Consider the following 18,960-nt stretch of genomic DNA (forward strand, 5'->3'; position numbering starts at 1 on the left):
CAATAGTAGTTACTGTGCGGCCAATGAATCGAATAGCAGCGGCATGGAATTTAGAATACTTCAAGTCTCCCAGCCAAGACTTGACGACACTATCAATACGTCAGGCATTACAGTCACAAGACCTGAGCCTAGTGAACAAGTACTGTATAACCTCCTGAGCTGCCTTCTAGTTTCTACAAGCTACCTAACTACAGCTGAGCTCGCCTTATCCGCTCGAATGTCACTGTTTACTTTTAGTATTTAGTAAAATCATATCTACTTCCATCCTCATAGTGCTGCCCCCCGCCCCCCCCCCCCCCCGACCCGAAGTTGAGATATTTGACAACATATACCTGGTCAGAGATGCTCGACTAGGAAGATTTGTTTGTCGAGCAGTCATATACAACTCCGTCGAGATGTAAAATAGACGCATCTGATGTATCGAAAGAGTACTCCCGTATCGTATCGTCAACAATACCGTAGAGGTGCCCGTCCATCGTTGTTGCAATGGCCGAAAATTTTGCGAGATTTCCCCCAGACTTTTCGAGTGTGATCTGGCTCATCGTCTCATTGTGCTGACCGATGATACGGCCAGCCATCGTTCCGTCAGAGTTCAGAGACAAATAAATGGTGTCTAACCAGTTGCTTCGCATCGTGACAGCGAATTGAGGGGCTGCCGTGGACGATGATGAATCTTGGGATTGAAGGATGTTGTCTATTACGACAGGTTCTTTGGACACAGAGTCAGAGATTAGCCATAGTTTGATGAGTAAAGGTCAATGGATCAAGCAGAGGGTACTTTACCTTTCACCCATGACTTGGTCTCTAAGTCGAGTCTGGCCTCTATCATACTGACCTCTGAATCTACCGTCCCCGGCCCCTTTGCTACCAGACTGGCTTTATCAAGCACCGCGCCACCAAATTGTGCAATGATGGCAAGACTGGTATTCGTTGTCCAGTTGGGCATGAATTCTAATGGCTGAGGGTTGGCGTATGTGTTGGTGTCGTTGGCGACATAAACCTTCCCATTCAGCCCTTGGTATGCAATGAGCCGGTTTTGTCGTTCAGCGTTGCTATCCTTCCGCTCAGTCTCGTCTGGTAGTCGTTGAGTGAACGTTGCCGCAAGTTGTGAACCGGGCAAAGGGCCGATCCTGGCATCAACAACCGAACCGTCAGAATTCCATTGAGTACTCTCGCCTTCCTTGACGTCGTGTATGATTCCATCGGTTGCGACGTAAAATAGCCTAGTTTCGCCACAACCGTACCCTGCGCAGGCTACCGCTGCCATCGGAGCACCGCGAGGAATACTGATAGCGTTGGTTGTCGATTGGAACTTGAGAGTAAGATTAGTAGTCGCCCACTCCCTTGAAGGTTCCCGTAGGATCCGTGCGATCAGTGCCCCGGTAGCATCTTGGAAGAAAACCGTTCTTTGATCGATTCCCCCGCTTGTTCGGTTAGCTGCTGCAAGTCTCGAGGTACTTAGGATGCAATGCGAAGTACTCTTAGCAGTACTCCGACGACTAAGCACACCTCCAGCAACACCACCAGCGATGGCGCCAATAAGTATTACAAGGCTGGCAACCAGCACTATGATGAAGACTCGCCGCGAAAGGCCACAGATGGTATCTTTCCGCCCAGGCTTGGTCGTTGAGTCGTCGTGTTGCTGGGGAAAGGGCTGGTCGTAGCCTTGCTGATCTTGCTTCTTGTATATGTCTGACGTTCGTTGAAGGTACCGACTCTCGGTATCCCAGGCATTTACTCCTTGATCATGATGTACCTCGAGTCCGGCCTCTGGTCGACGAGGGTCTACCTCAAGGGTGCTATAAGTCTGCGCAGAGACCATTGGCACGACGGCGTGATATTTGCTGGGCTACTTTCGTTTTGGGAGCGTTATAGCTTGTGACATAACAACAATTTGAGAACAAGAAAGAGTGAAAGTCCAGAAAAACAAGACGAGGGCGCACCTCTGGATTATGTGCAAGCCTATTCCATCATTCCCGGCGCCGAGGTCGATCCCAACTATTTGTAATACTTTGCATGGGTGACAAGGCTCGGCCCAAATAGTATTGTCAGCTTCCGTTCCACAAGAGAGCACTTCAACTCCAGTGCTGCCTGTACCGTTTGACTGCATAAAGTTAATGTTCGTGTGAATTACCTGATCAGCAGGCTACATAATGTCAATCATATCCATCTTAACTTCATATGAAACGACAGGGGCTGAAAAGATACTCCGCAACCTTGCCTCGTCACAATCAGGCTCGCCATTTTCAGGCGTTCTGCATCTGAACTGCTTCTTCCAGGAGTAAAGATCGTCCCAGCTGAACCTTTGTACCCTCAATCCTGCATCCATTTCATCCTTCTCTGAATCATAACGTATCAGAACGCCATAGTTGATCAGCAGGCTGTCGCATTTATGGAAATAAGGCGGTACACGCATCATTACCTGTAACACAGAAGAAGGCTGTGGTACTTCGCCCCCAGTAAACGAGGGTATCACGCATGCGGCAAGGTAGATAATGTTTCTCACGTCAGCCCGGACAAGAGCCGCCGGTGTTTAGTCTGAATAAGGACCTTTCCTAGAATTAGAAGATATTGTAGTTGGTGGAAGTCAATTGCAGTCCAAGAATTCATTTCTGTAATTTGGGTGATGAAATCAGGCTAGCAGATAAATGACCGATCTGGATTTGGGATGAACATGCATGACCGGGGTTGATATTCGAGTTCCACTTATCGATGCGAAGTCTTTTTGTCCTAAACCAATGAAATGTGATAGAACCATCACCTGAAATCGAGGATGTTGGTTACAGGGGTGCGCGTTCATTTAGTCAAGAGGCCTGCCCTTCCTAGGAAAACGAAATCATGGATCAAAGGAAACAAAATAATGACAGTTGGGAGAAGAGCAAAGTCCATACGCAGTTACGAAAAAGCTTCTATCGGTAGCAAGAGTGACATTGGACAAGTTTTAATGTTTCTGTTCAGATTGTGCATTCGTCTGAGAACTGGCCATCTAAGTTGTGGAGGAAGGCCCGAGGGAGGTTCGCATCTCGGGCCGAGTCCGGCCTGGTATGGAGCGATACACCTTTGAAGTGACCAGGATGAAATCCCACCATGCAGAATCGCGCCAAATGTGACCAGATACACGGCCAACGGTCAAGTGCCCCCAATGATTGATGCCTGCTATACTTCGACCGCACCTTTGATCAGATATGCGAAGTCCTTTTGTTCTTGGCCATCGAAGACGCGCCTAAATAGCTCTTAGTAGCTTCCATAACGCCAAGACGACCTCACTTTGCCAAGGGGGCGATTCTACCACTGCTCCTGTTTTATACCCTTCCCGAGCACCGAGCAAAAGCCACTGGGTCCTGTCAAGAAACTGGCTACACTGAAGTCACAAGTACTATTGAATGTACTAAACTTGGCTTGTTTACCACGCTATGGGTACCCGGCGCGATGTTGAGACGCACTTAGTCACAGGGAAGACTTACGCCACAGAGGAAGTCTGGGACTGCCACCGTTCGATCATTACCAAACTCTACCAGGATGATAGAAAGCCGTTGAAGCAAGTTAAGCTGATGATGGAGCGTGATTACAACTTTCATGCCACGTGAGCTCCTCCTGAGAGCACTGCATACGTATCAAGCGAGGAGCTAACGATATCTGTAGTGAAAGAATGTACAAGACTCGACTTCGTAGCTGGGGGGTCGAGAAGAAGCTCAAGGAGTCTGAGGCCTTGCATATAGCCCAGCTTAAAGGAGAGCGCGAAGCTATGGAAAAGAAAACAGAGTTCTACATTCGAAACCAGCGAGTCCATTGGGAAAGAGTTGCACGCTATTTGGAGAGACGTCCCGATTTGCGCCACAAGCTTCGTGCCTCCGCTAAGACTCCCGCTAATGCAGGCCTCGACATAATTTGCCGGACACCCTCGCCATCTCTTGAACTTCCCGCTTTCATAGGTGGGCCCCCTGAAGTACGGCTACCTGAAGAAATGCTACGGATCTTCAAGGGCTATTTTGAAGGGGGTTTGGAAGGCGGGTGGGCAATAGAGGAGGACATGATACATGGATTCGACGATGAGTTCGGCCAATTACGGGTCATTGAAATGCGTACCGATCTGGATAATGCAATTACCTTATTGGGGATGAACAAGCTAGAGGCTGCTTTTCGCGCCTTGAACAATAGCCTCGATTCGCTCGGCCACGCCATAAAAGAGCAAGACCCGCTTCTCTTTTACATCCTGTCCTACCGCGCCATGCAGCTTGGACCTACGATATCCGTCCCTGTTGTTGCTTTCATCCACAAGATGCACGAAACGATATTGGGCCCTCAACACCCCCTTGCTCTTGTATGGAGCAGATTCAGGTGCCTGTCACTTGAACTTCGTGCTACGACCCTCGGCATGATGGCTGGCAGTAGTGTGCAGCTTCTCAAAGGACAACAGGGGATCCTGAACAGAGTGGTAGCACTAGCTCTCGGCTCGACGTCAAATATTCTGGACAAACCGGGTGAGACAGACATAAGCCAGTTTGGCGAGCTCCTATCCAAGTACACTGCAGCCAGCGAAGCACACTTTGCAGAAGGAAATTACCAAAGCTCCTGTGAATGTCTCTCGGTAGTGGCCGGGATCTATTCATGGGGACAGGAATATGAGCTGGCAAAGGAAGAACTGGCACGCGCACACTCTCTGATTCAGGACAACAAAGGTAATCCCGAGAGACCATGGCTTCTTTTGGAGCTCTCTCACTACGAAGTCATGGCTCGGCTATGCTATCAGACTGGTTCGGTTGACGAGGCTGTCGCGTATGGGTGCAAGGCATATGAGCATGCAGCCGAGCATTTTCAGAGACAAGACAAGCACCAATCGCTGAGGGCCATACGGAACCTCATTGACCTCTATCACTCGGCTGGTCGAGAAGATGAAGCTGAGCAATGGTGCGACTTACTGATTGCGAACATGTCAAGAAAGATACAAGTTTAGACTATCTTGAATGTGGCGACTTGGATGCGTTGCTGTCGGAACCACTATACAGATCACTGATGGAACGACTTAATCTTCATCTAGTTCCAGGCGTTCAGGGCACATCTCATTGAGAACACTGGAGGTGGGAAAACAGGCACAAGAATCCAAGTTCATCAACGTATTGTTTATTCGTCAAATCTCAACTTCTGAGTCATTTCTAAGCTACGAACTGTTCTCTTGTTCTGTTTCCTAGCAGTCAGTGACGTTGTAACCAGCAGCCAGAACCAACTTGTCAAAGTCGGCGGTGGCATCCACAAACGGGAATGTAGAACGGTTGCCCGCGACATCAAACTCATTGAGATCGTGGAAGTACTCGTGCGAGATGTAAATGCTGTTCTGAATCTGCACAGTAGCAGTCGGCGATCCCCACGTCGCGATATCAGTCGTCGAGTTGTCCATAACCTTGCCAATGTACTCTACCGAGGCGAAGCCATCCTTGGACGCCCACAGAGTGATGGCCTGCAGCCCGTTCTCAGAGCACAGCAGGACATCGCGGTTGTAGCGGGCCGGGTTCAGCAGACCGTCGCACTCGAGGTCGCTGGCGGTGTAGGAGCCGTCCGTGGGCCAGGTCATGCTAACGTTGGTGGGCGCCGGGCTGGACGAGCCAACGTCGAAGGAGAGAAAGGTGCCGAGGTAAGGAGCGGTGATGACGAGCTTGTTGGAGGCCTCGTGGAAGATGATGCCGAGGTACATGTACTTGCTGGATGAGCTCGGCTCGCCAATGTACCAGCTCGACAGTTCGCCGTCCTTGGTGATCTTGGCGATGGCGGGTACGTGGAAGACTGAGGGGACGTAGGTGTTACCCTCCTTGTCCTCTGCAAAGTCTTGGTATCCTCCACCGGTCGAGTTTTCAATTGCCAGCTTGGACGTGAAGTCTGCCAGGTCGACCGTGTATGCGGCGGAGTTTGTGTTGGTATCCCAGCGGATGACCTTGTTGCCGCCGGTCATGTTCGAGCCGGAAGTCACAAAGGGTTCTCCGCTGTTGGCGGAAATGAGAATGGACTGGGTCGTCGCGTCATAGTCAATGCCGGATACGTGGTAAGGGTCTACGCCGGTGATTCCGTCGAAAGAGAGGATGTCGTAGGTTGCCTTGTACGGGTCGTAGACAAGGACTGTAGAGTTGAAGTTGGCACTAAAGTTTGGGCGACCAGATTAGAAAATGAGATGTGATGAGATCGGACGTCGGAGAGTTGCAATGCAACCATACCTTATATAGAGCTTGCAGTGAATGGGGTCCCAATCCAAATTCTCGGGATAGAGCTTATAGTTCTCGATTTCGAATGTACCGCTTACAGCTGCGCAGTTTGCAGTTTCTGCCAGCTTGAATGGGAACGCGGAGACAACAGATGCCAAGGCGGCAAGGCCCATCAAGCCTGTTGAAAGAGTGGAACGCATCTCGAGAATTGCAATGAGCTTTTTATGAACGAATTTATTGGCTTGAAGTCCTTGTTACGGTCGAAGTGAGAGTGAAGAGACTATAGATATGAAGATATGAGGCGAGATCCCTTGACCCTTTTATCATTCCTCTACTCGTCGCCGATGATCGCCTCCCCATTCCCACGAAGTAGCCGGTCAAGACCGTTGAACCAGTCAGTCCACTACTGGTGGAAGACTCGGGAAGCCCGTATAGTGACTTCATGGATGCTTAACAGGCATACACCTGGAACGATCGTCTGTCAAATCCATGAGCTAAGTATTTCTTGGCAACCGCGCGGATGAGGGCGCCTATAAGAAGTCTATAGAACAGGTTGCTAAGCGGGTCTGAATGCTTGTTTGTTGGGTCAGGCCTGAGCCTAATCGTGTAAGTGAAGCATTTGCTGGAATAACCGCACGAAGTTTTCCTAATACGGCGCGGAACGCCGCCCACATTCCGAGAACCTGTCAATAGGCCCTGAAGGTACACTAAAGTTGCATGGAAGGGGGCCTTAAAAGGGGCACAAAAGGGGTCGTTTACGAGTCAGTCTTGCAATGGCATGGGCTATGCTCTCGTTGCTTTTTGGTAGAGCTTTTTTCTTTTCGACTGCGCCCGCCCACCTCCCGACAACTCTTCTCGGTTAGACCGGATCGGCCCTTGGCTGTGGTATTTCGATTCCCAGATACTCAACTTCATGGGGTGGTCAAAGGCGAGTGTCTGAAGCTTCGCTTGCAGAAAACTTGACATTGTTCAAACCCACTCGTCGTACGATCCTTCGGGTTGCTAACTAACTCCTACGTCATCATAGTTTATGAGGCAAAGTTGCCCTGAAATTGCCGCAGTGGAAGACCGACAAATTTCACTTGACCTTGGAAGTGCAGAGCCAAAATCCAACAGCCTCTCATCCCAAGATGTGACTGATCTATATCTTTTTGCGTTATCGGCCCTCAAAGCCTCTTCGCCATTTCAATGGCCGGTATGGATTATGGATTCGGCTAATCAGAAATTGGATCAGTGCGGTCGATGAGCTCGCATCTTCGGCTTATTGAGTCAGCGGCGCAGCCTGTGCCTTACTTCCGTTGCCCGGCCCGGCACGGAGGGTCCCCGTCGCAAATTGATGACCGGCTTCCATCGTCGGATCGCCGGATTATCGCGATCCACCTTAGGTCCATACATACATGAGAAACTCAGACGGTCTTTAACCTTGAATCATCTAAGAGGCTCGGCCTCCGGTTCCACCAAGTCGGCCGTTTCTGTGTATATCTCTCTCATATCTTGGTGCTTTGCCTCTCTCTAGTCCATGTCCTCTGTAATGCTCCAACTTGCAGACATGGGATCCTTCCCAATGTCATAATCGTCGAGAAAGATGCCCAGTCCTAGCTCTCGGCCGAAGACCACCAAAGTGGTCAACACAATAGGATACCAGTGATTACCGTACGCTTTCTAAAGTGTATTATGAGGAATAGAAAGCTATGGTTATGATAGTGGTAGTAGCTGTGAATAGGAACAATAGAAACAGAGCGAAGGTATTGAGCGGCAACTGTTGTGTCACCATTTTAGCCAGTCTTGCCTTGGAGCAAGTAGAGAGGCAGCAAATGGACTTTTCAATTGTGGGCAATGATTTGCAGGCTCAAACAATATTAGACATAGACATCAAAGCCAGCCTTACTTGAAGTTTACTATTGATAGCGCTTGTATTTGTTTGCCGTCCAGGCGCTTGGTTACGAGGTCCTGTACTGATCACATAAAATTATTCTTGCGAGATGAACAATAGGATAAAGTGATTAAGTACGTCAATGATAGAAAAGGCTACAGGTATCAGTCTATGACATGGCTTTACATACATCTCAACTCCAATGGGTATCACTCAGCCAGCAGCGTACTGACTCTTCTTCCTCAACCTCGGTCCAAACTTCCAAAGCAACAGCGGGCCAGGCCACCCGATAACAACACCCAACAGCGCAAGCAGCGTGTTACCCCAGCCATAATCCAACTTGTTGTACAAACTCGGCGCAAACAAGGTGAACCCGAACCCAGCCAAACTTCTCAATACCGTCGCCGCCGCGACGGCACTAGCAGCATACCGCGTGTACGTATCTACCAAGAAGCCCTGAATACACTGGAACCCGATAATCACGCCGGCGCTGAACAGCGTCGCGCCAATATTGGGCCAGATCCAGTGCGTGTGGTACTGCGACGTCCAGCCGTAGATGATGAGACCCATCGGCACGAGCACAGCGCCGGGAATCATCATCGGCACGCGGAACTCGGGGCGTCCCGGTCCGCCGTCGGGAACGTAGCGGCGCTTGAGGGCGGCGTAAATGCGGTCCTGGAGCGGAGCACACGTTTGCGCGCCGATGAAGAAGCCGAGACCGAGGGAGATGTAGTTGAGGCCGCTGATGCCGACGGATTCGCCGTACTCGCCCGTCCAGAGGGTGGGGAAGGTCGAGAGCACGAGGTACATGAGCCCGTAAAGGTACATCATGTAAAGGGCGAGACACTGGACCAGAGGCTGCGTGCCGAGAAGGCGGAAGGGCCGGGTGAAGGCGATGCCGAGGGTTCGCGTGATGGTGCGGTCCGGGTGGTCAAAGTCGGTGTGCAGCGCCGTGTTGCCCGTCTCCTTGATGAGGCGCTTCTTCCTCCGCGTGAGGAGCACCGGCGCGAAAGTCTCCTGCAGGACGAAGAAGCCGATGGACTGGATGACAGCCGTGAGGATGGTGGTGCTGTAGAAGATCCAGCGCCACGTCGTATTCTGGGTGATGAAGCCGCCGGCGATGGGGCCGATGGCCGGGCCCAGGAGCGGCATGAGAGAGTAGATGCTGATTGCCTTGCCACGTTGTTCAGCTTCGAATAAGTCGCCTAGGACGCCGCCACCGATAGCTAGGGGTGCTGAGCCGCCGAGGCCTGCAAGGAAGCGGAAGGCGATCATCTGGCTCTTTGTCTGGGCGAGACCGCATCCGAGGTTGAAAAACATGTAGAAGAGGTTCGTGAGCTGGAGGACAATGACACGGCCGTAGAGCTCTGACAAAGGACCCCATGCTAGCGGTCCTACGGCGTAGGCGAGAACGAAGATGGACAGGGCGAGGGCCTTCTCGAAGGAACTCGTGATGTTGAGGTCGGATCCGATGGCCTCCAGAGCGGGTGCAACCATGGATGAGGAGACTGGCGAGAGCAGTGTGAAGCATGATACTGTACACTTGTTAGTAGTCGTTAGGTTGGCGACTAGGAACCTAGCTTACTGCAAAAGACTGCGGCCCATTTCCTCTTCATGGACCATTGCTTTGGGTTTCCAGGGTCGTTCGGACCATCCCATGTCACAAGGTTCGGGTCTCGAGCGGTTCTCGTCGTCGGGGTCTTCTCGAGATCGAGTTCTTCGCCGCGTTCCAAGTCTCGTCTGTTCTCGATACCATCTCTTACTTCAGACACCGTCCTCGACAGGGATCTTGACCTCGAGCTCCGTACGCCGTGGAGGACGCTTGCGCTGTGTTCTGAGTTGCTGTCGCTGTCGTCTGATGATGACGAGTGCCGTGAAGAGTCTGTCTGCTTTTCCTCGACTTGCTTCTCAGACGCTGCGGTGATGTGCCTCTCGACCTGCTGTCTCAGCGTCGTGCGCTGGGGGGTTGCGGATCGATCCTCTCCATCGTATGAACCTTGTTGGATTGAGTGTGGTGAGTTGCTTGAGTCCGCCATCTCCTTGATGAGTTATGCGAATGCTATAGCTACACTGGCTTCTGTGAGCATGCCAGGCCAGTCACCTTGGCGTGGATTGAATACTGTTATGAGAGAAAGATTCAATGACGTATGTAAGTGAGTAGTAGTAGCAGTAGTGGTTATCAGTAGATGAGGTAGTGTAGAAGTAATCAACAAAGGGGCTCAACTCGAAGCAAACCAGTTCCAGACGACCGGAAACACGCCTCAATTAAATAAAAAGCAGAACAGCTGCCAGCATCAGAAAGGAGGGCAAAGGAATGAATCATTGGCATTAAAATCTCTTAACACCGGGGACGCCCTAACGTGTTCCCCAGAAGGCGGCCCGCCGCACATCGCTTCTCCATCGGCGCGTGCCCGCACTTGCGGCTTCGGGAAGGTGGTCGTTCTGCCGGGCATGCTTATTAGCTTCGTTTTATCCAATGACGTCCGTCGGCAGGTCAGCATAAGATATGTGTGACTGCTAGCAGCCCAAGAGACCGCAGGCACACAGCTCAACTCAACGGCCGAGAGATGCGTTGGGGGCGAGAGCCGTCTCCTTGTGCCCCATGACGCCGCCTGAAGCGGCGCTAGGCACAGATATCCCCGAGGTCTGAAGGCTGAATGGACTCAGCCGCTTCCATTCTCTCTTGTTTTTCCGGGTACCTGGACCCAGCTGTCTTTGCTCCCGGTGGGCGTGTAGAATTTTTTGGCATTGAAACCAGGTAAAACTGGGTGCATCAGTTAGTCAAGTTACTCAAAGCGGATATAGAGAACCACAAACGCCGTGGTCTAAGTGGGCGCAACGTAAAGAAAACTGACTAGGAGCTGACAAGATGTGAGTCCGGATTTTGCCTCCGCCTCCGTAATCCGTTCGTCTGGACGTCTCTTTGGTGAGGTTCGGAGCTTGGAGAGGCCCCAGCACGGCACACGGTGCCGAATCGGCAGCGATCCAGGGTCGCTGACGTTAGGATGACCGCTCTTGTTGGCTGGTATGGGTTGACGATGGAGCTAACCATCTCCACACGCGTCCTGCTTGTCGGCTTCGGCTGTCACAGCGTGCAACCTTTTCGGCGTCAGGACTGTGACGGCGAAGATACTCGGGCGCCTCAGATTTTTGCGGTCTCGGCCATTGTCCGTAACCTATGCATAGATACTGAAACCATGAGTAGCTGCACAGGGTAGAATGTTGATCCCTTCAAAAACAACTAGTCCTCCGGCTGTAACTAGACGATGTGAGAGTGCATTGCTGGCATTGCAGTAGCTACCTTACCGTCTTGGCCAAGCTATACCGCAGCACGAGCAGGTGATCGCCCCAGCATGGCGCTCACTGATTAGATCGGTCCGATAAAGGCAATAGTTGTTCAAAGTGGTCAGAAATATTTTGATTGAACTAGATTGTGTCTCAACAGAGAACTGCACATCTGCTGGTGAGTAGGTCCATTCTTGCAGTTGCATTGTTGCAGACAGAGACATTGCCGAGTAAGGTCACATGCTCATGCTATTCGTAACAACCAGACCTCTAAACCAGCAATACCTAAAGTCAAGTCCCAGGAACGCCATAGACCGTGTGCCTCGTTTATCAACAGGCAGGAGAGCCAAAAAATCGAGTCCGATAAAAGTTGCTTTTGGAAGTGGTATCTTGTTTCAGAGGAATCCGAGATGTAATGAGGGGGCTTCCATCTCATTACCCTATGCGACGACGTCGGTCTTGGTGTCGACCTTCTTCGCTTCAGGCTGGGCGGCGCCGTCCTCCTCGCGTCCGCGCTTGCCGTTGCTGTTCTTGTCTTCCGCGACGGCCTCACCGTTGCCGTTCGTAGCCTGGATGGTAGGCTTGCCACTGTGAGACTGGTCAGTACTGCTGTTTCTTTTGTGCAGATGCGGTGATACATACGCGTTGCGGTCGTTGGTGACCTCGTTGGGATCCCTACGGTTCTCTCGGTTGTCACGTCCACCACGGCCACCACGGCGGTCACCACCACGGCCACGGCCGCGTCCACCGCGTCCGCCCCTGCCACCCCTGAAGCCGTTCTTCTGGTCGTGGTCGCGGCGCTGCTTCCAGTCGTCGTTTCCAAAGTTACCGCCACGGCCACCTCTGCCGCGACCACCGCGGCCACCGCGGCTATCACCCTCCTTGCCCTCGAAGAATCGGCGGGAGGTGTTGGGCTCGAGCTTGCCGGCGAGGATGAGAGCGGACTTCTCCTTCACGTAGTCAATCTTGGGCATCATCTTCAGGTCGTGTTCCTTCCACTTGGGCTTGGGGTCCAGAGCGAGGAACTTCTGAGCCGCCTCCTCGTCGGGGAACTCGACAAAGACGGAGCCCTTGAAGAGCTTCTCGTTGGTGCGGCGGAGACGAACGGAGTTGATGGGTCCATACTGCTGGAAGAAGGACTCGAGGTCGAATTGGGTAGTAGGCTCCTCATCTCCGAATCCCTTGACGTAGACGCAGCGGGCGTTGAACTTGTCGTTACCAGAGGTGTAAGCCTGCTTGCGCTGGATAGTCTCCTCGCCCTCCTCGCCAGCGATGTCGACCTGCGTGCTCTCCTTCAACGCAGCGACGACAGCAGAGTAGGGCTGGAAGCGGCGCATGCGCTTGAAGTTGGTGATGGTCTTAAGGGGGATAGGCTTGTTGTCGAATCCTCCAACAAGCTCCCACAAGAACTTGTCGTGGGGAAGGTTGCTGTCCGACAGGTAGAACTCGACCTTTAGTCAATCACGTTAGTCAATCGGTCAGTTGGAGCGCCTCAGATTGGGGCGTCTTACCTGCTTGCGGATCTCAACAGGATCGTCTGTCTCCTTGAGGAGAGAGGGGTCAAACTTGACATTGTTGGCGTGGGTCTTCTGGTCGATCTGGGCGGTCGTTTTGATGATGTCGGCCTCCTTTGCCTCGGACTCGGCGGGCTTGATCTCGGGCTTCTCCTCGGCCGTAGCAGTCTCCTCAACCTGTGCAGGCTCCTCGACCGTGACGGGCGCCTCGGCGGCAACAGCCTCGATGGGCTTGGTCTCCTCGGCGGCGCTCATCGTAGGGCGAGTCGGGTTGTGAATTGGGAAGTATTGGATGGTCTGTAAAGTAAGAATGTGGTCAATGATAGGTTCTTGATCGCAATTAGACGTTGATTGTTGCGCGACAAAGGTGAGTAACACAACGCCGGCCTCGGGAAGAAGTCAAGGTCGGCAGTATTTATTATGTGGCGGGGTAGGCAACCACAAAGAGTCAGAGGGGAAAGTGAGTAATCCGGAGAAAGCTTACATTGTAAAAATCAGTCAATGCAATTCGACAACTGTATTATGGGCTGAGGGTTCTTCGTGAAGTGTGTCTTGCCTCTCAGAATTTAGACAGGAAACGGAGAAAGGCGATAGTTCTTGGTCAAGCGGGAATGGCAGAAAAAAAAAAAGTCCCCCGTTTCTCCAGTGGTGAGGATTTTGCGACCAGAATTCGCATGCACGAGCGAGAGCTCCAGTTTCTGCCGCGGCGGCTTGCGCGCAATTGAGGCTCACCGCCCGCAGCTCGACTCCACTTGGCGAGGTGGGGAGAATGAAAAAATCAACCACACGGGTGGCTGCGAATGCGGCATAGGTACGGGAGGCTGGGTACGTACTGTGATAACCCCAGTCCTCATAAAGCCTCGAAAAACTACTAACTTAGGTAAGCAATATTTCCTGTCAAATTCCATCGCTACCTATCTTCGCACGTGACGACGTGACAGCTCTCATAGAAGGTCAGAGGGAGTACGTACCGACAACCGGGACATGCCGTTCCATAACCAAAATTTCCGTCTCTGCGTCGTCGTCTCGTGCTCCTGAAGCTGTCGCTATCCCTCCAGCTCCAAGTTCGCGACCAGCCAGCCCAAATTAGCCCAAGATGAGAGGTAGAAAGCCAAGGTGGTATAACTTGGCGAAGCCAGTAAGCTATCCCTCCATTCTTTTCCATTGAGCCTCGGCGTCAATCGCATTCTGCTTTTCCCCTGAAATCGCCCTGGGCAACTTTCATCGCATGACGTTGAAACCAACGATGGATGGACTGAAGCTAACCATCACCACCTTTTCTCCTCGAATAGAAGATTCGTCAGTCATGGAATAAGTACAATCTTTTCAACCTCGCCACATTCAAGTTGAAACGAAACCGAACCTCGAGAACCTTCTTCCAGCAGAAATGGACAGCCAAGTCAATGACCCGTGGCTACCACGGCGCCCACGTCAAGGAGGCGGAATGGTCACGCAACTTCTCCCGCCGCCTCTTCTCCGCCGTCGATATGCCGCCTGAGTACCTCGCCAAGCACGACGGATCAGAGCACTCGGCCGGCCGCGGTTCCGGTCTGCACGCCGAGCCGGGGTCAGAGGACCTCACGCCAACCGCATACCATTTCTCTAAGCTCGAAGAAGCCAGGCAACGGAGAGAAGCTGACAACAGATTTGCAAGAGTCAAAGCCGATCCTCAGACCGAGATGCTTGCCCGTCCCGTCCGGGAAATGACGCCCTACATGCAAATGGCTTTCGCCCCCCTCGAGCGGAGGCTGGACGTTGCCATCTTCCGCGCAATGTTCGCCAGCAGTACGCTCCAGGCAAAACAGTTCTGCACACACGGCGCCGTCAAGGTCAACGGCAAAGTCGTGAGTGATCCCATGTCTTCCCAGCCCATATACACAAGATCCAACCATCTGTATACGGCAGACACCTAATCCATCCGTTTCTAGATGCGCTACGGTGCCTACAAGCTCAACCCCGGCGACATGTTCCAGGTCGATGTCGACAATGTTCTCTTCGCCACCGGTCGGGCCAAGACCCCCAATCACGCACTCTGGCTCGCTGGCAAAGACTATCAATCCCTGAACGACGCCGGCAAACCCAACAAATCCGCGGCTAAAGAGGGCGCGTCAGAACAGGAATCTGGCGACGCAGCGCTCGAGGCTGCCGAAGTCGATGCCGCCGTCGAAGAAGTTGACGCCGCCGCAGAAAGCGGCGAGGCCGCCACCGAAGCAGCAGAAGCAGCGGCCGATGGGGAGGAGGGAAGCCAGCTCTCTGAGGAAGAAAAGTCCAAGCAGCTCCAAAAGCAGCTCAAGTCGCTCGTCCGCTCAGTCAAGACCTTCCTCAGCGACAAAGACGGCCTCAAACCCAGCAAGAAGCGCCAGCTTCGCACCTTTATGGCCGAAGCTAAGCGCGTCCTCTCCACCTCGGGCCGCGTGACAGACGACGCCGTCGCCACACTCGACCACGAGGGCGTGATGAACAACCTCACCGCCCTGCTCAAGGACTTCAAGCTCGAGGGCAACAAGGTCGAGGCTGTCGCCTCCCCGGAAGCAGAGGGTCAGGAACAAGCGGCCGACCACTCCAAGCCGACGAGCGCCAAAGAAAAGGCAGAGACCGAGGCGGTCACGGACCTTGTCTCCTCAAAGGACGTCCGCAACGCGCTCAGCGGCCTCAGCAAGGCCGAGCAGAAAGCCTTTGCCGAGCTTCTGCGCAAGCATGCCGAGAACCCCATTGACGAGTCTAAGCCCTACTGGACCCCCTGGCAGCCGCGCCGCTACATGTCGCCCTTTGCCTTCATCCCGCGCTACCTCGAGGTGAACCAGAACATTTGCGCCGCCGTCTACCTCCGTCACCCTGTCGCACGGCGCGGTCTGGCCGAGGTGCCCACACCCTTCACCTACGAGACGAACCAATTGGCGTTCAACTGGTACCTGAGGAGGGGCTGAGCGTTGTATGTAAAGATTTGGGCGTTGCGCGTGGTAGTAGTCGTGGTGCAGTAGAGGAGATGGCCGTTGGAAAGATCAGACGGCAGTGTACAACAGGACATGGATCCCCAAAACTTGTAGGACTGCATGTAAAAAGGTGTAGACGTAGTCGTCTATGTACATCATCAATTGAAGAGAAATCAAGCATATTATTATACAACTACATTGTGCACTGATTTCAGACTTTGATAGAGTAGGGGGCTTATTGCCTCAACGCCCATCCCTGACATATCATACTATGTATCCCATTTGGGGCACCAGTTACACGAAAAGAACCATGATTTATAAATCGACGACTAGTAATCGAGTTCAGACCTATTGCTGAGAGGAAACACTTCACAGGAGTAGGCACTTTGGACAAGGTCTAGGGAATCATCATTTCGAAGCACTGTAACTAAGCTGACAAAGAGAAGCAATGACTCCTCGTTCCTTTCGCGTCTTTCCCTCCTTAATCTGCATCAAGCCCCCTGCGTGACTGCTTCGTAAAGACTTTTGATGATGCTGGGATTCCGTTAAGTGATTAGATGAGGGTGTGTGATTAAAAGAGGTCCAGAAAAAGGGGGTGATAAGAAAGAACATGAAGAGAATCGACAAAGAGGCGCGGTGTGCTGGTATTGTATGGGCATCATTGGTACTTAGACATGGGTCGTGGAAAGAAGAATGCGAGCAACGTGTGGCGTCAAGAGACCAAAGAAGGAGGCATCTTAACGGAGTGAGAAGCCCTTCCGCTTGCCTTCCTTCTCGATGGGCCGGCCGCTCTCGACTCGTTGCTTCTTCTCCTCGAGCTCCATGCGTTGGCGCTCCAATTGCTCCTTCATCTCTCTGTGGCGGGAGTAGAGCTCCTCTTCGCTCTGCTTCAGCTTGCTCTCCTTCTCGGCAACCTTTTGCTGGAAGACCATCTTCATCTCGGCCTCCATCTTGGCAAGCTTCTGCTCGTGCAGGGCGCGCTCCTCCTCCTGCTTGACAGCGGGGTTGACCTCCTTGAAAACGCTGGGGTCTTGCGACACGCCCATGCCAATGAGCTTGTCGGTACGGTAGTTCTCGTACAGGCTGTTGTTGGTGTGCTCCTTGAGCTCCTCCATGTGCGTCCGAATGAGCATCTGGCGGAGCTTGACGAAGTCGCAGTGCTCCTCGTTGTCGACCTCGATGACACCCCAGGGGTAGCTACGTCCGCGGACCTTGCGGCCGTCGGCGTTGGTGATCTCGTTAGTCGCACCAACGACGGCGAAGGGAACCTTTGACATGATCTCGTTGTTCTCGGCGATGGTCTCCTCATCGTCAAGCTCGTAGCGCGGGCCCTCGAAGATTTGGATACCGTGGTGCTTGATGTCGGAGAGGATCTGGAAAGATTTAGTGGCTGACACGAATTACTGGACAAACTTTACTTACTCTGGACTTGAAGTTGGCAATCTCCTCGTCGGTCAGGGTATCGGCCTTGGCGATGACGGGAATCAAGTTGACCTTGGTGTGAAGGCGGCGCATGACCTCGATGTCAAGGGGCTTGAGGAAGTGACCAGTGGGCTGGATAAAGAACACGCAGGCGTGGATACGGTTGTCGACGATGTTCATGCGGTTGACCTTGTTCTCGGCGTCGAGGTAGGCGTCGTAACGCTGCTCAATGTTGTCGACAATCGGGCGCCAGGACTCATCGTTGTTGACGAAGTCGCCGAATCCAGGGGTGTCGACCACGGTCAAGCGAAGGCGGACGCCAGCCTCCTCGATGTCGGCGCTGATGGACTGAATGGTAACCGTCTTCGGGATGATGTCCAAGCTAGGGCCCTTGCGCTCCTTGGGAGGGTAGAGAGAAGTGTTGAAGAGAGTGTTGACTAGGGTCGACTTTCCGAGTCCGGATTCACCTAGGTTGAACATTGTTAACGGATATTCCACGTCATGGAAGCAAACGGTAAAATAACATACCAACAACCATCACGTTGAAGTTGAAGCCCTTGCGGACACTCTTGCGGTGCCATTGGTTAGGCAGGTTGGCAAAGCCGACATAGCCAGTAAGCTTGCGGCGAACAATGTTCCTAAGATCACTGGAAGGAGCCGAAGGGGCACCGCCAGCTTGGTAGGAGTCAGATGAGGGCTCTTCGACAGGGGGCGAAGTGGGCGCCGAGGGCGGCGGGGAGGTAGCAGGAGAACCTTCGTCAGCTGCGTACATGTCAGTGATGATTCTTCTCCAGAGATTGAAATTTGGCAAATCGGCAAGGCAGTGGCGAGAACAAGATGATCTGGGCTGTCCAATTTCGAGATGCGAAGGGGTATGCCGTCTTTCGTTTCTTGCCCGACTGTTGTCCCCCACCGACACGTCGCTGGGCTATGCTATCGAGTGCTGGGAGCCAGGGAAAGCACTCAAGGTATATTCAAAAGAGCGTCGAGCGAGAGTGAATGGCTGGTTATTTGGGAATGGTCGTGTACGGTTTCCCGCGTAGCAGATGATCGTTACGGTCTGATCCTCGTATTGCCTTGCCGGTCCTGGTTCGTGGATCATGAGATTGCGAGCTGCTTACCCATTGCGAATATCGGGGGAGTTGTCTTGGAGATATTTGTCTCAAGAAAAATATCAGGATCTAAAGAATAGAAAGGATATGTTAGCTTGGTTGTGATGTTAGGCAGAACACTGCTAGAAAGGAGGAAAAGGCTGGCCCAGGAGATGGGACGACGCAAGTGGTGATGGGGTTGTGGTGTTGCGCAATGGCAAGATGATGCCAGCTGGCTGAGTGAAGGAGAGAAAGGGAGTAGTCGTTTGGCCGGTTTGTTTCCTCGGCCGAATCTTGGACGATAGGAGAAGTATGGGAAGAGAGGCGAGGGAAGATTCACATACCTGGACGTCTACAAAGCAGTCGCGTGTCAAGGAGCGTCGCAGATGGGTAACGAACGATAGAAGAGGAGAAAAGTGGTTGTGAGAGTCTGGCGACAGACAATTGGACCTCTCGGTACCGAAAGAGGAGATGGCGAAATGCTCGAGGGCAAAGTTGATGATGGGGCCGAAGAGAAGAATCACAACCTCAAGGGAGAGAAAGGTGTGGTAGTTACGAAGTAAGGTAGAGAAGGAGAGGTGTAGGGTGAGGTAGGTAGTAGGTTCCTCGATGAACGTACGTTTTGGGGGTGGGAAGGGGAAATTTAGGGTG

At 52.6% G+C, this 18,960-nt stretch overlaps 7 protein-coding genes across 7 annotated transcripts; 2 read left to right on the forward strand and 5 right to left on the reverse strand.

The window, feature by feature from the left end:
• Positions 1 to 350: 350 nt before the first annotated feature.
• CTAM01_12699 (uncharacterized protein) lies at positions 351 to 1,822 on the reverse strand (the record flags this gene model as incomplete). The annotated part of the gene is made up of 2 exons (XM_060528704.1): positions 351 to 709; positions 784 to 1,822. The coding sequence occupies 2 exons, from the start codon at positions 1,820 to 1,822 to the stop codon at positions 351 to 353; spliced, it is 1,398 nt and encodes a 465-aa protein (XP_060376613.1).
• A 1,591-nt stretch (positions 1,823 to 3,413) lies between these two features.
• Positions 3,414 to 4,954, forward strand: CTAM01_12700 (uncharacterized protein; the record flags this gene model as incomplete). Its single annotated transcript, XM_060528705.1, has 2 exons — positions 3,414 to 3,583; positions 3,643 to 4,954. The coding sequence occupies 2 exons, from the start codon at positions 3,414 to 3,416 to the stop codon at positions 4,952 to 4,954; spliced, it is 1,482 nt and encodes a 493-aa protein (XP_060376614.1).
• Positions 4,955 to 5,185: 231 nt separating this feature from the next.
• Positions 5,186 to 6,391, reverse strand: CTAM01_12701 (uncharacterized protein; the record flags this gene model as incomplete). Its single annotated transcript, XM_060528706.1, has 2 exons — positions 5,186 to 6,128; positions 6,204 to 6,391. 2 exons carry the CDS (start codon positions 6,389 to 6,391, stop codon positions 5,186 to 5,188), a joined length of 1,131 nt encoding a protein of 376 aa, XP_060376615.1.
• A 1,886-nt stretch (positions 6,392 to 8,277) lies between these two features.
• CTAM01_12702 (major facilitator superfamily transporter) lies at positions 8,278 to 10,100 on the reverse strand (the record flags this gene model as incomplete). The annotated part of the gene is made up of 2 exons (XM_060528707.1): positions 8,278 to 9,599; positions 9,650 to 10,100. 2 exons carry the CDS (start codon positions 10,098 to 10,100, stop codon positions 8,278 to 8,280), a joined length of 1,773 nt encoding a protein of 590 aa, XP_060376616.1.
• A 1,689-nt stretch (positions 10,101 to 11,789) lies between these two features.
• CTAM01_12703 (La domain-containing protein) lies at positions 11,790 to 13,118 on the reverse strand (the record flags this gene model as incomplete). The annotated part of the gene is made up of 3 exons (XM_060528708.1): positions 11,790 to 11,937; positions 11,992 to 12,800; positions 12,861 to 13,118. 3 exons carry the CDS (start codon positions 13,116 to 13,118, stop codon positions 11,790 to 11,792), a joined length of 1,215 nt encoding a protein of 404 aa, XP_060376617.1.
• An 841-nt stretch (positions 13,119 to 13,959) lies between these two features.
• CTAM01_12704 (S4 domain-containing protein) lies at positions 13,960 to 15,790 on the forward strand (the record flags this gene model as incomplete). Its single annotated transcript, XM_060528709.1, has 3 exons — positions 13,960 to 14,001; positions 14,156 to 14,707; positions 14,792 to 15,790. The coding sequence occupies 3 exons, from the start codon at positions 13,960 to 13,962 to the stop codon at positions 15,788 to 15,790; spliced, it is 1,593 nt and encodes a 530-aa protein (XP_060376618.1).
• Positions 15,791 to 16,533: 743 nt separating this feature from the next.
• On the reverse strand, positions 16,534 to 17,990 carry CTAM01_12705 (septin; the record flags this gene model as incomplete). Its single annotated transcript, XM_060528710.1, has 3 exons — positions 16,534 to 17,169; positions 17,219 to 17,685; positions 17,747 to 17,990. The coding sequence occupies 3 exons, from the start codon at positions 17,988 to 17,990 to the stop codon at positions 16,534 to 16,536; spliced, it is 1,347 nt and encodes a 448-aa protein (XP_060376619.1).
• Between the last annotated feature and the right edge of the window lie 970 nt (positions 17,991 to 18,960).

This window comes from Colletotrichum tamarilloi, assembly GCF_030869305.1.
Source record: "Colletotrichum tamarilloi strain Tom-12 chromosome Unknown Scaffold_81.1, whole genome shotgun sequence".
In the NCBI taxonomy this organism is placed as follows: Eukaryota; Fungi; Ascomycota; class Sordariomycetes; order Glomerellales; family Glomerellaceae; genus Colletotrichum; species Colletotrichum tamarilloi.